The sequence below is a fragment of the Hylobates moloch genome, unplaced genomic scaffold (genome assembly GCF_009828535.3).
Source record: "Hylobates moloch isolate HMO894 unplaced genomic scaffold, HMol_V3 SCAFFOLD_4, whole genome shotgun sequence".
NCBI classification, from domain to species: domain Eukaryota; kingdom Metazoa; phylum Chordata; class Mammalia; order Primates; family Hylobatidae; genus Hylobates; species Hylobates moloch.
In genome coordinates this window covers 87,781,127-87,796,005 of record NW_026652279.1, presented here as the reverse complement: position 1 = coordinate 87,796,005, position 14,879 = coordinate 87,781,127, and the positions used below count along the sequence as shown (strand labels likewise).

The following is a 14,879-nucleotide window of genomic DNA, read 5'->3' as shown; positions in this document are numbered from 1 at the left end:
ATACTAGTTGGATAGGGACTCCTTTATTTAGGTTAAGAACACATGCCAAGCTGGGCACTGTGGCCTGGCAAGGGAAAGCCTGGCCCTGTCTGCTGGTCTCTAAGAGCTTATTATACTCACTTTGGCCAACAGGAAGATATTTACAGCCCAACTAAGGCATGTGAAAAAGTGGCAAACTCCTAGGAAAAAAGGAAAACAGCTCAGGGAAATTTTGCAGTATTTAGGTTGTTTGAACCAAAGCAAACAAACAAAAACCAAAGCAATAGAAAACAAAATGCAACAAAGAAAAAAAACGACCATTCTTCTTTGGCACCCTGTGTCTACAATGACCATGGTACGTCCCAAAGGGTATTGAAATGGTTGTGTCTGTTTCTTCCACTAATGATGGATATTTCAAACTATTTGATAGTGACATACAACAAAAAATATATTTTCCATCACAACTCAGGGCACGCATACAGACTATACTAAAGCAAAAAAAAAAAGTTATGCTTAAGTAATTATCTTTGTTTGTTTGTATTCTGATACTTTTTCGTCTAGTTTAGTCTATTTTATTTTTTTATTTTTTAAATTTTTTTAAATGTTTTTTTAAAGGTTGTCACTTGACAACCTACAAAGCGGCCATGATCTGCCGTATGAAAAACACATTGCAGTAGAGTTTAAGTTTTTTTACGCACTTGGGACCCAGCAGAGCATCAGGCACATTTCAGACTCTCCAGTGGTATTTATGGAAGTGTACTGATTGTTTAAAAGAGATTATCAGATTTCATCTGTTTGATAATTTTTTTGAGGTTAACAATAAATAGTTTGTGATTATTTAGAAATGCAAAATGGAAATCTCTAGGAATCAGATGTGTTTATAAAGAAAAGAATACATCAAACTAACTTTATTCTCCTGTCTCAGAAACCATGGACGTACCAGGGACATGGAACATCAGAATTTCAGCAAGACAACTGAAAATAAGTTCCCATGTTGTGGACAATATGGCTCACTAGCTAGATGCTACACAGGGGGGGTCCAATCTTTTGGCTTCCTTGGGCCATATTGGAAGAAGAAGAATTGTCTTGGGCCACACATAAAACACACTAACACTAATGATAGCTGATGAGCTTTAAAAAATGGCCAAAAAAACTCATAATGTTTTAAGAAAGTTTATGAATTTGTGTTGGGGCACATCCAAAGCTGTCCTGGGCCGCATATAGCCCATGAGCCATGGGTTGGACAAGCTTGCTACAGAGAGTTTTGTTAGTAACTGATTGAATAACTCCTCTAAAGCGTGTGACTAACAGACTGTAAATAACTGAAGGAAGCATGTCTCAAGGTTATGATCATTTTAAGGGTTACTTGAAAGGGCCAGAACTCATGTTTTCTGTAAAGATGGTATAAGGCTATTTGCTAAGGGTTCTTTAAGACTCAGATTTCTGAGTTGTAAAATGAAAACAATAATAATGCACATCTAGCATGATTTAGCAACAGAACCAAATGGGACTCTATGTGACAACACCATATAAACCCTAAAGTGGTAGATGAAACTAGTTATTGTTGCTAGAGAATAGCAATACTGAGAAGCGTGTAGAGCTTAACAGAAGTGAAGGATGACCTGTTAATAAGATAAAATTTCATAAAAGTAAAATATAATGACTCTAACTTCAAAAATCAACTACAGGATGTGCAGGATAAAACAAACATAGTTCAACAGCCCTTCCTGCTATTAGCAGACTTGAGAGTTCTGGCAGATGTAAGCTTAATGTGACTTAACCATGTAATATGGCTACTGAACAAAGACACCAACCTTAGGATGCATGACCAGAGCATAGATCCCAAGACTCAAAAGGTCAGTGCCCACTGCATTCTGCACTGGTCACATATATCAGGAACAATGGGTTCTTTCTAAGCACCCCACATTTTAAGGGGTACATTTCTAGAGAAGAGTAATCAGAATGGCCAAGGATCTAAGAACCACAACCTCCTGGGGTGGACAACTGAAAGAACTAATAGCTTGATTTAGAAATGAGGAACTCTAGACAGTGCTACTCAGAGTGTGGTCAGGGGGCTGCCAGTCCCCAAACTTGGTCTTTAATGAGGTAGATACAGAAATTGAGAGCAAGCATTAAAACCATTTGTCACCATTTGAAAAGTCTGTGCTATCTGAGCTCACAATCATGGATTTGTCTCACTAAACAGGGTAGAGACCAGTTTGGGTGTAGTCAAATTCATACGGTGAGTCTTATGAGTGACAGCAGCATGGTACTGGTGTGTGGTCGATCTGATTTACAACAAGTGCCAATTCAAGGTTAGTTTGCTTACCATAACTCAAAGTGTATAATGTACAGAATCCATTGCTTCACAGGTAATTTACATTTATAAATTTATAATTATAAGAATTGGCTAGAGATGAAGAACTGAAGATGAATTTTGGAAATACAGCATCACTTACATCATTTTGAATAAAAGGTGAATGGAATACCCTAAAGTAGTAAGTGAAAAGGAATACCCTAAACTTTTAACTTGCCTTAAAAAACCTTTCTTCACTGGTTTCCCTACGATGACTGGTACTCAAACAAAAGAATTTTAGATATACATTATTACCCATGAGTAGCATTGTTATCAATCCCACTTAACTTAGATAACAAAGAAGAAACTTGTTGTCACATTAAAAATCTTATGGCCAGGCATGGTGGCTCACACCTGTAATCCCAGCACTTTGGAAGGCCGAGGCAAACGGATCACCTGAGATCAGGAGTTTGAGACCAGCCTGACCAACATGGTGAAACCCGTCGCTACTAAAAATACAGAAATTAGCGTGGTATGGTGGTGCATGCCTGCAGTCACAGCTACTTGGGAGGCTGAGGGAGGAGATCGCTTGAACCCCAGAGGTGGAGGTTGCAGTGAGCCGAGTTTGCGCCACTGCACTCTAGCCTGGGTGATGGAGTGAGACTCTACCTCAAAAAAAAATTATATATATCTTATACATTTGCAGTCAAAGTGTTTGTTCAAAGTGTGCATATAGGCGTTTAATTTGAGGGATTTCTGTTTCAAAGTAAACTTTTTGTTCAGTTATGACAGATGAACAACAAAAATGGTATGAGCACAATTGTGATTCTTTGTATTAATCACATATACGCACACTTTCAATAAAAATCTGAGCAGTTTTTGTAATTCTTTTCTATTGATAGCAGCAGGAGGCAGTCAAATGCCTAGGCAAATAGGGGCAGCTTCCTGGTGAAACCTCCCCTTCAAGCCAAAGATAGTCTGAAGGCTGAAAGCCAAGCTACAAATCCACAGACTGGATTGAGAACCTCTCTTTCCATTTGGCATGCTTTCCTCTGATTGATCCTCACCCTTCATCTATTTTACATATACCTACATTTCCCTAATTGGTTTTTTACACTGTCATGCCCACCTTTGATTGGTGTCTTTCTTTTAGCTTTTTTGCACACTCACAAACCAATCAGCAGGCACTCCCCCATTCTGAGCCTATAAAAGCCCAGATCCAGCCACACTAGGGGAGAAAACCACCTGACTTTGGGACCACCCTTGCATCCCCTCTCCACTGAGAGCTGTTGTGTCACTCAATAAAATTCTTCTCCACCCTCCTCACCCTTTAATTGTCAGCATAACCGCATTCTTCTTTGATGCGGGACAAGAACCTGGGACCCACTGAACAGTGGGGTCAAAAGGGGTTGTAAGCTGCAGCCCTCCTTTCACTGGCGCCAAGAAGCAGTGGCAGGGCTGGGTCAGCCAGGGAGCCACAGGCCACAGAGCAGGGTGACAGGAACAAAGAAGCAGAGGCCACTGCCAGGCACAGAAGTTTCCGGCTGACAAAGTGGGGCTGAGAAAAATCCTGCATCATTATTTCCTGTTATATTTGTTTTGATTATATTTATCGGTGCTCGCCTTTGTGTCAGTTGAGCCTAACAATAAAACATTAAGGCTTGTATTTTCTATAATTTGTTAAAATTAATATTTCTAATAATTCATTTGTATTGAATTTTACAAAAGTATCTTAGTCTGTGGCAGACTGGAAAAAAATAAAATAAGAAAACCAGTCATTCACCACTGACAGTTGAGAAACTGTTCTAGATTGAGCAAGGGTCTGAAAACGTTTTGTGTATAGGGCTATATCATAAATATTTTAGGTGTATGCACCATAAGGTCTCTCTCTCTCACCTACTCAGCTCTGCCATTGTTGTGAAATGAATGGGCGTAGCTATTGATCCAATAAAACTTTATTTATGAAAGCAGGAGCAGCAGTGTGCTGATTCCTGTTCTGGAGGACAGAGCTAAAGGGCTTCTGAGTGAATGGGGAGATCCATATTCTGTGCTTCACCAGGGAAAAAAGCTAGGATCAGATGGGCCAGTTTAGAAGGAATCAGCTCCTAGCTTATCATATGGAAGGCCTTTCTGGTCGGTAGAGTAAAATAAATTGCCTTGCCATGTGAAGAGCTTGTCATGTTGAGAAGCTTATAATAAACGGTGGCTCAGCAAATTGTGAGGGAGAGGGATGCTCTAAGAAGCAAACCCTGCAGTGAGTGAGTGGGAGGTTGGAAAATAAGACCAAAGATCCTTCCAACTCAAATACCCTACAGTTTTAGGACATTCGCATGTAATTATTTGCAATTCAAGGCTGTTAATACTCTCCGGCCAAGTGAATGATGGACTTTCTCTCATCTGACTGCTCTTTGGAGTTGCCAGGAGGTGTCTCATTTGGTGGGAGATGCGGGGATGTGCAAGGGAGTGGGAAGTAGGGGTGGGGTGGGGGCCGGGCCCCTTGTCAACAGCTGCAGTGCCTGTGAAATGCCAACGGCATCCAGACCAGGAGGTGCTGGCTGCAAGGTGGCAATTAGTCATGGTTTCTGTGTTGCTTTCCACCTTTGGTCATTATTTCAGAGAGCCTTATTAAAATTATAACTTCAACCAGAACCTTCTTTGGAAGCTGCTCTTTCACTCTTGAGACATATTCCTAGGTAAGAGGAAAGGTAAGAGTCCCATGTGGCTATGTGTCCTTCTCTTTCCTCATTTAATAAACAGCCTAATTGGAGTCTTCAGTCTCTGGCTTTTACTTTGAATAGAAGCTGAATCACATGAACACTTTAATCAGGGGATTTCAATGTCATCATGGAGCAGGCACGAATTTTCTAGGTAATAATGAGGAAGAAACATTTTCCCAAGAAAAGCTACTTTGTGTGTGCCTTGGTGTTTTTAATTTAGATGAGTCTCCGCTGTTTGGCTTTTTTTTTTTTTTCTAAAAATGAGAACATTCTTCACTGAAATTATATATTTCTCAGAGACAGATGCCAACAAGACATTCCATAAAGAAGGGCTTTTTTTAAAAGATGGAATTTGGCCATATCTTTACACTGGAAACAGGAACCCACACGAATCCACAGCTGCAAAAGGCAACTCATCCATAGTCACATAGAAATTTAGACGTTAACTGCAGCTACGTGGCCGGGCCTGCCTGTTTGGAAGCAGGAATGGGCCGCTGGGAATGCCGCCGGAGTGGAGAGGCCGAGCTGCAGGCGGCAGAAGTGCTGGTGTCCTGCCTCCTGAAATGCTCTTGGCTGGGATGCTAGTCTTCCAGTGAGGTGTGCAGCTAAGCTCGAGAATACTCCTCCACCTGACTCTTACAGAGGCAGGGAAGGTCATCTCAAATCCTTAAAGGATCCCTTCTCTCTTCTGCAAAACAGTTAGAAACTGTATTGTGGGAGGGTAGGGGTGATGTCATTTCTCCCAGTGCTTTGGAAGTGGCATTTCATGTATAAGAAAGGTGTATGGCTAGCCAGGCATGAAAAAGCCTTCATCATCATCATCACCTACTTGTGGACTTTTCGCTTTCTTCCTTGTGTCAGCCCACAAAAATCTACAGGATTAAACACAATTGCCATGAAGACAATAAATAAATTGTGGACTTTAGTACAGATGGCAAGAACCATGCCTCTTATAAAAACAATACACGCAGTGAATTGGATGTATTGCTGAGGAAACATGATACCCTTGCAGGTCTCAGGCCAAGGGCTAGAGACTCACCTAGGCTCCAGTTTGTCTCTGAATACCTCTGAAAAGTGAGGAGTAGCAGTCCAGTGCCAGATTACCTGGATTCAAGTCCTGCCTCTGCTATTTCTGTGTGGCTTTGGGCAAGTGCCAAGCCCTTCAATTTCTGCATCTGTGACATGGAGTTAAGGACAAGGAATAGTGCCTGGCGGGGAGGAAGCCCTGTGTTAGCTTTTGCTATCCCTACAAACTGCTGAGCCAGCACCTGCAACCCTTTCATAGGTCCGGCAGTCGCAAGATACAATAATTGTGACCCCAGACAGTTTAGCTACTTGGGGATGACTTTCTGCAGAATTAAATAAGTCTGGGACTCTGCAGATTGGAGGTGGGGATTCTATTTCCATTTCTTGGATGGCTTAACATGGGGACATACCTAGAGGAAATGCTGCTGCCTTATTTTTCTTCCAAATAAATAAATTCTGAAGTTGCCTGAAGCTTTTCACGGGGTGCTCGATTCTCGAGTCTCCTTTTCTATTTGTGATCATTTGGCCTAGTCTTAGCTCCTATTCATTTTTTTTCTATTTTTTCACAGTAAGATAAAGGATTAAATAAAGCCTATGGCTTGTGTAAGAGGAAGATCACAGGAACGGGTGTCACAACACAGTCTCTCCTGAGTGGTTGCTTCAATCTGGCCATGGATTCTGGTCATTATTGAGATTCATAAGTAGGTGGAGACCACATGTCAGCATTATTTATTTGAAAATTCAGGCCATGACTCTCTAATTCACAATGTGAAAAGCAATATTTTATTCAAGTGCATGCATTCTGAGGCCTATAGCTAAGCAGGGGCTTTAAGGGTGTGTGCCACTAGATGCGATATAAAGACTACATTAAGGTCAGAAAAACGAAGTGACCAATTTACAGAGGAGCTTTTGTGAAGGTAACGCACAAAGAACCAAACAAACGTTATTCAAGCCCATCTCGCCTGTGGGTTTTGAAAAGCTGGTGACAGGGGAAAAATCCAATCACTCCACTGTGTGGAAACAACTCATGTCATTAGTTTTTGGCATTTTCTTTTGTGATGCAGTGCAGCTAATGGTCGGTATAGGCAGCTGTATAGACCAGCCATTTGAGGACCCACACTTTAGACACACAGGCCTGGCTGTGTTCAGTTTAATAAGAACCATGTGTTCCAATCAAAACAACATCTGACCCTCATGCTTCAAATAGTATGTATGCTTCTCAAGGGTCTATTCAGTCAGACAGCTGTTGGGAGGTTTATTCCCACATTTTTAATTTGTCTTTGGCCTGGACAAACTGCTCATGTTTTAATATTTCTCTGGATATTGTTTTTCACTATTTTACCTCCTCAGCTTAAATCTTTGGTTCCCAGCTCAAATCCCAAATTGTTTTTAAGGTGAGGTCCACCAAAATTCATTTGATTTTTTTTTTTTTTGGTGTTATTTTAGAGCAGAAATTCAGATTAAAGTTATTTTTAAAGATTAGGTTACTAAGGAGTAACTTAAAATCCTTTGGCTTTAATCATTTCTCTGTGTAGACCAGGATAAAAACACTTTCTCTTTTTTTTTTTTTTTTTTTGAGGCGGAGTCTCTCTCTGTCAGGCTGGAGTGCAGTGGCATGATCTCAGCGCACTGCAACCTCCGCCTCCCGGGTTCAAGTGATTCTCCTGCCTCAGCCTCCTGAGTAGCTGGGACTACAGGCATGTGCCACCATGCCCAGCTAATTTTTGTATTTTTAGTAGAGACAGGTTTCACCATGTTAGTCAGGCTGGTCTCGAACTCCAGACCTCAGATGATCCACCTGTCTTGGGATCCCAAAGTGCTGGGATTACAGGTGTGAGCCACCACAACTGGCCAAGAACACTTTCTTTTGATTCAAAGATGTTTTCTCTGATCCTTCAAAATACACGGAAGCTTGAGTTGCTACGTAGTGGAGATGTTAAATGAAAAAAGTAGTTAAGGATCCTAATTCTGAATTTCCTAAAAAGAATCAATCCAGTGAAAAAGAGAGGCTGCACAGCACTTTGGCTAGGAGCCTTGGTTTTGGAGTCAGACACCTCCGAGGTAGAGACCCTGCTCCGCCGCTAGCTGCAAGATCGTGGGCCATGACCTAGCCTGTTCGAGATTTACCTTCCTTATATAGAAAACAGAGAAGCCTCATCTCAACGGATTAAACGAGATAACGTGTGGTAAGTACATAATTTAGTTCCTAGAAAACAGTACATATTCAATAAAGTACAGCTTTATTTCAAAACTCAAATCTCTAGTCTTATCCATAAAGAGGACGCAGCACGTGGCAAGCCCTGTGATGTGGAGGAAGCTTAGTGACTTTTCGGACTGAACCAAATTCCTTGTGGCTAGAGAGAAGTGCACGGTGGGGAGAACGGTGGAAGATGAGCCAGAGTTCAGGATCTTGTCACACTGTCCCCGGGCCCCCTCATACATTACCAACTGAATCTGCCTGATAGTGGAGGCATCTTGACACGTGCATGAAATAAAACACTAGTGGAAAAAATGAGCCAGAAGTCACTCACCATGGACCCCCAGATCCTTTCTGAACTTTTAATCTACTCACTGCTGTGAAGCATTTGAGTCTAATAAGGGGTTGACATTTACAACAGACACTTCTGAAAGATCACCATAAAGCACTGAGATATTTTACATCTTTACGCAAACCCTCTAATAAAAAAAGAAAGCAAAATGAAATGGTAAAACAAATAGATTTCAGTCTTAGTTTATAATAGACTTATTTAGGTGGTTATGATGAAATGGGACATGGAGAATACACATAGATGGTCAGGCATTTCAAAATTTTGCTTAGGTTCATGTTGCTTTTTTGTTTTTGGAGACAGGGTCTCACTGTGTCACCTAGGCTGAAGTGCAGTGGCATGATCATGGCTCACTGCAGCCTCAACCTTCTGGGTTCAAGCAATGCCCCCAACTCAGCCTCTCGATAGCTGGGACTACAGGCACAAGCCACTGTGCCCAGCTAATTTATTATTATTATTTTTTTGTAGACACAAGGGTCTCACTATGTTGCTCAGATTGGTCTCAAACTCCTGGCATTCACTGGCATAGCCACATTCTTACTAAGATGTGGGCACCTACCTTTTTCCTTTGGAAGTTCACATCAAGTTTCATTGAGGCACACTTGTTCAACGTATTTAGTCGTCTAAAAGGAAAGAAAAATGTGATGAGTACTTTCACTAATGAATTTAAATCTCTCCAGTTTGATAATCCTCCTTTATTTCCAGTAAAGTTGAAATTGCAGGAACAACCAATTATGTCCCAAGACAGCACTGCACCCACAGAAGGTATGCTATAAAGTAGTTCCCATTTGTGCTCCAGCCTCCTGACCTGCGAGGACTCTACCACTAAGCCTACCAATCCCTGCCTTTTCCCTAATCTAAACCCAGCCCTTTTCTGGCTTCTCTTTCCACTGTTCTCGGAATCCATGGCTGATCATTTTAGCCATACTTTCACTAACCCCTCCAATCGTTTGCCACCTTGACCTTGCATCAAGTCTATCCTGTTAACCTCCAAATATGGATCAACACAACCATGTATCTTCTCTCCTGATCTCAGGTGGTTGGGTATAGGTGGAAAATAACTCACATTACAGTGCTGAATTATACATGCTATAGGCTAACTATGTCGCTCCAAAACGCATATGTTGAAGCCCTCCATTCACATATGTGAATGCCCAACATGATTGATTTGGAGTAAATAAGTGATTAAGGGTAAAGGAGTCACCAGGGAGGAGCTCTGATCCCAGAGGATTAGTGTCCTTGTAAGAAGAGATACCAGAGAGCTCCCTCTCTCTCTCTGCATGTGAGGACACAGTGAGAAGGCAGACATCTACAGGTCACAAGACCTTACCAGGAGCCAAACCCTGCCAGCACCTTGATCTTGAACTTTCCAGCCTCCAGAACTGTGAGAAAATAAATTTCTGTTGTTTAAGCCACTCGGTCATGACGTTCCATCATCGCAACATATGCTAATAAATACATTTTGATTTTCACCCTCAGCTGGACTCTCAAAGATGTTACCCAGCATTTCTTTCATTTCATTGGGATTACAGGCATGAGCCACTGTGCCCAGCCCCTCTTTATGACTTCTATCATCCATAGATTAGTTTTGCTTCTTCTCGGTCATTGTGTAAGTAGAATTATATAGTATGTATTTTTTGAGTGACTGTTTTTTCATTCAACACAACGTTTGTGAGATTGACTCATGTTGTTGAGTATACCAATAATCATTCAGCTTAGTTGCTGAGTATGAAGACACACAATTGGGTTACCTATTCTCTTGCTGATGGACATTTGAGCTGTTTCCAGTCGTTTCTTTTGTTTGTTTGTTGGTTTGTTTGTTTGAGACGGAGTCTCACTCTGTGGTCCAGGCTGGAGTGCAGTGTCACAATCTCGGCTCACTGCAACCTCTGCCTCCCAGGCTCAAGCAATTCTCCTGCCTCAGGCTCCTGAGTAGCTGGGACTACAGGTGCACACCACCACACAGGCTAATTTTTGTATTTTTAATAGAGATGGGGTTTCACCATGTTGGCCAGGATGGTCTCGATCTCCTGACCTCGTGCTCCACCCACCTCGGCCTCCCAAAGTGCTGGGATTACAGGCGTGAGCCACCGCGCCCAGCTTGTTTCCAGTTTTGACCAATGAATTTCTAACCATCAAATTCAATGACTTCTTTTTAGCAAAGACCTATTAATAGCAATAGTAACAAATTAGTACCCATCATTCCTTGAAATTCTTTTCATCCTTGACATTCAAGATTATGAATTATCTCATCTCTCTGGACACTATCTCCTTCCTGCCACCAAGCAGTGCTTGCCTCTTAACTATTAATTTTTTTTTGTTAGAATTCAGACTGAGGTCCATCCTTTTTTACTCTCCATGGCCTTACTGAAGAATCTTAACATAAATTAGACTCGAATGATACCCAGTCCTCTGTCTCCAGCCCAGGCATCTCATTTGAGGCCAGAGTCACATTTTGCACTCTCTTCAAAACCTGTTTCTCCTACTTACTGTCTTGTCTTGACTAAGAGCATCACCAATGGGCCACCCAAACCAGAAAATAATGTCATCTTGAGGCTCTACTCCTTCACAATCTACATTCATTGATCACCAAATCCTGTCAATTATACCTCTATGATGTCTTTGAAGTCTTGCCTCTCCTTTGGCCCTAATTCAGTCTCCTGTCGTTGTTTATCAAGAGTCAGGCATCAGCCTCCTAATTGGTTTCACTACCAGTTCTAAAACTTTAAACTGAAACCAGTTCTATTACTCAACTTTTTCTCATGTTGCTCACTGACTGAAATATGTTTAATGACTCTCTTCATTTTCAACCATCTCCAATGTACCCTCTGACTACACATTCATTAGTGTCAGATACACCAGGCAATGCTGAGTTGGAAGCTCATCATCTCGTCTGAGACCATCTTTGGCAGGTTCTCAGCCTGTCTCTTTGGTCTGTTCCACGTGTGTTAGCATGTCTACCTAAGAGCGGGTGTGAAGTGAAAAAAAAATGGTTGATATTGCACATTTGGTGGCTCTGTAACAGGTTTGTTTAGGGAAGGATTGCCTGTTATTTATAAAATGAACTTATCTAGTGAACCTGTTCTTCCATTATGGTTTGGAAGCACAAACAAAACACTCCATTCTGCTTTTCTGTGGAAAAGCTTTTGATCTATGACATACACACAAGACATCAAAGGATTCATCTTCTATATACCACAGACTCGAATATGCTTTATACTTTCTGACACATGTAGGAAGTTTATTTATTATTTTCTAAAGCTGAAGACTCTAAGTAGATTTGACTTTGTAGTTCTGGGTCCTTTTATTGCCCCTAAACTCAGATGTTTGCCTGTACCTTACAAATTGCTTCTCTACTTGGAGAAAGTAGTTGCAAAACATGTATTTGATAAAGGACTCATATACAGAACACCTAAAGAATTCTTAAACTCAGTAACAAGTCAAAGAACCTGATTTTTCAAATGGGCAGAATATTCGAACAGATACTTCTAAGAGAAGACATTAAAAGATGTTCAATATCATCAGTCATGAAAGAAATGCAAATTAAAATCATAGCGAGACACCACTACACAACAGAATGCCTAAAGTAAAAACGCTGACAACATTAAGTATTAGCAAGGATTCAGAACTACTGAAACTTCCAAAGGGGTACCGTCTCTTTGGAAAACAGTTTGGCAGTCTCTTATAAAATTAGATATATTTTTAGCACTTGATCTAGCAATTCCACTCTCAGCTACTTATGCAAGATAAAAGAAATCATATGTCCACAAAAAGATTTATACTTTTTATAATTTTTTTTTTGCTGTAAAAAGGTTTGTACTTGAATATTCATAGCAGCTTTAATCATAAGATAGCCAAAAAGTAGAAATGGCCCAAATGTCCATCAGCTGGTAAATGGATATAAAAATTGTGGTATATCCATACAATGGAATACTCAACAATTCAAGGCACTAACTATTGATACATACAACACTATGCATGAATCTCAGAGTCATTATGCTAAGTAAAAGAACCTAGACGCAAAGAGCATACACTACAGGATTCCACTCATCAAAAAAATTTCAGGCAAGACAAAACTATAGTAACAGGAAACAGATAAGTGGTTGCCAAATGCCGGCACTGGGGGACTTTTTGAGGTCACAAAAATGTTCTGTGTCATGGCTGGGCATGGTGGCTCATGCCTGTCATCCCAGAACTTTGGGAGGCCAAGGTGGGCAGATCGCTTGAGCCCAGGAGTTTGAGACCAGCCTGGGCAACATGGAGAGGCCCTGTCGCTACAAAAAATATATATAAAAATTAAGCCGGGTGTGGTGGCTTACGCCTGTAATCCCAGCACTTTGGGAGGCCGAGGCGGGTGGATCACCTGAGGTCAGGAGTTCAAGACCAGCCTGACCAACATGGTAAAACCCCATTTCTACTAAAAATACAAAATTAGCCAGGCGTGGTGGCACATGCCTGTAATGCCAGCTACTCAGGACGCTGAGGCAGGAGAATTGCTTGAACCCGGGAGGTGGAGGTTGCAGCAAGCCGAGATCGCGCCATTGCACTACAGCCTGGGTGACAGAGTGAAACTCCATCTCAAAAAAAAAAAAAAATTAGCTGGGCATGATGGCACGTGCCTGTAGTCCTAGCTACATAGGAGGCTGAAGTGAGAGGATCGCTTGAGCCTGGGAGGTCAAGGCTGCAGTGAGCTGAGACCACGCCACTGCACTCCAGCCTGGGTGACACAGTAGGACCCTGTAGCTGAAAAAATAAAGTTTTATGTCATGATTGTGGTGATAGTTACATAACTGTACATTTGACAAAATTAATCAAATTGTATACTTTGGTGATTTTTTGGAATATAAATTATATTTAAATAAAGCTGAATAAAAAATAATGCAAGCGAGTGACATCAGTGAAAAAGGTTAAGTAAAAACCTCGAAAACCCCACTTCTTCATAAAATCAACAAAAGTACTGGCAAATATTGTCAAAATCGACTTTTTAAGAAAGCTGTAAATTGATATGGGCTTTCAACAAACTAAGTAACACTAAGTGTCTATTTAAGAAAAATGGTTAAACATATGTAAGGACAGTGAGCTTTGTGACATTCAAACCCACCCTATTCCTATGCCCTTTTCCCCAGCTTTTCAGGAGCTTTGAAAATCAACAGCATCACCGTCAGAGTAGCTGTGAAAACTAGTAGCCTTGCATCCACTGGAGAGGGAAGAATGTGTTTGAGCTTCCCCAAAACTCCGTTACCAAAGAATTGTCATTATCTGAGCTGTCTGGGAATTCCCTGAAAACCCCCATTCACAGGGCTTATCTTTATTTAACCTGACTCAAATCATCACTGAAACTAGCTTATACCCAGGGTGTTTGTCAAAGACAGTCAGTAGTAATTAGTGAACATGGCAGTTGCCTGAAATGGTAATAACAGTTCAGCCAAACAAGATGCTAACCAAAAAGCTTAGAAAGAATAGCTGGGAGAATGAGATGTCCATAGGGGACTTAGAAAAGTTCCAATGTATTCCTAGGAATCTAGAAGGCCAAGTATATGTGCAGAACTGTGTGTATACCCAGGAAAGACCTGAGCTGGCCCTAATCTTCCACCTTTAGCTGACCTTGATGATCTGCACAAGCAGGAAGTCAAGGCTAAGGCAGAGTTATCAATTGCCTGCTGGAGCGTTGAAGCCATATTGTAACATGCACAAAGAGCCCGTCAGCAAAGACTTAGGGATTGGTTGAAGGTATCTAAGACATTTGCTGATTACTAAATTAACTGAGTAGATACTTCAGTGGATACAAGAAGGGATACAGACTTTGGAGAATTAGTTCCAGATATTCATTAAACAGATAGCAACAATAACCACCCTGGGAAGAGAGGATCTGATTTCAAGAGGTGCCATATTACAATATTTAAAATGTCCAGTTTTAAACAAACAAACAAACAAAAAACCAAAACAGTGGCTATCAGCAAATTGATTCTAAAATTTATATAAAGGAACAGCAGACTCAGAATAACCAACACAATAATGAAGGGGCAAAACTGGAGGACTGACACTATCCAAATTCAAGACTTCCTATGAAGCCATAGTAATCATGATAGTATGGTACTGGTGAAAGAATAGACAAAGAGATAAATGGAGCAGAATGAGGAACCCAAAACAGACTCACACAAATAGAGTCAACTTACATTTATAAAGGGGCAAAGGCAATACAATGGATAAAAGGTAGTCTTTCAACAAATGCTGTTGCAACAAGTGGATATTCAAATGCAAAAAAAAATTTAGTCTATACACAGACCTTATACCATCACAAAAAATAATTCAAAA

General features: G+C 41.0%; 1 protein-coding gene across 4 annotated transcripts in view; it reads right to left on the bottom strand.

Annotated features, from left to right (window-relative positions):
- STARD13 (StAR related lipid transfer domain containing 13) overlaps positions 1–14,879 on the bottom strand; it is a 247,468-nt gene that overhangs the window by 31,272 nt on the left and 201,317 nt on the right. For all 4 annotated transcript variants that reach the window (XM_058437674.1, XM_032150500.2, XM_032150501.2 and 1 more), the window contains exon 4: positions 9,124–9,187. In XM_058437674.1, coding sequence (XP_058293657.1) covers positions 9,124–9,187 — 64 coding nt within the window. The remainder of the gene's footprint in view (positions 1–9,123; positions 9,188–14,879) is intronic.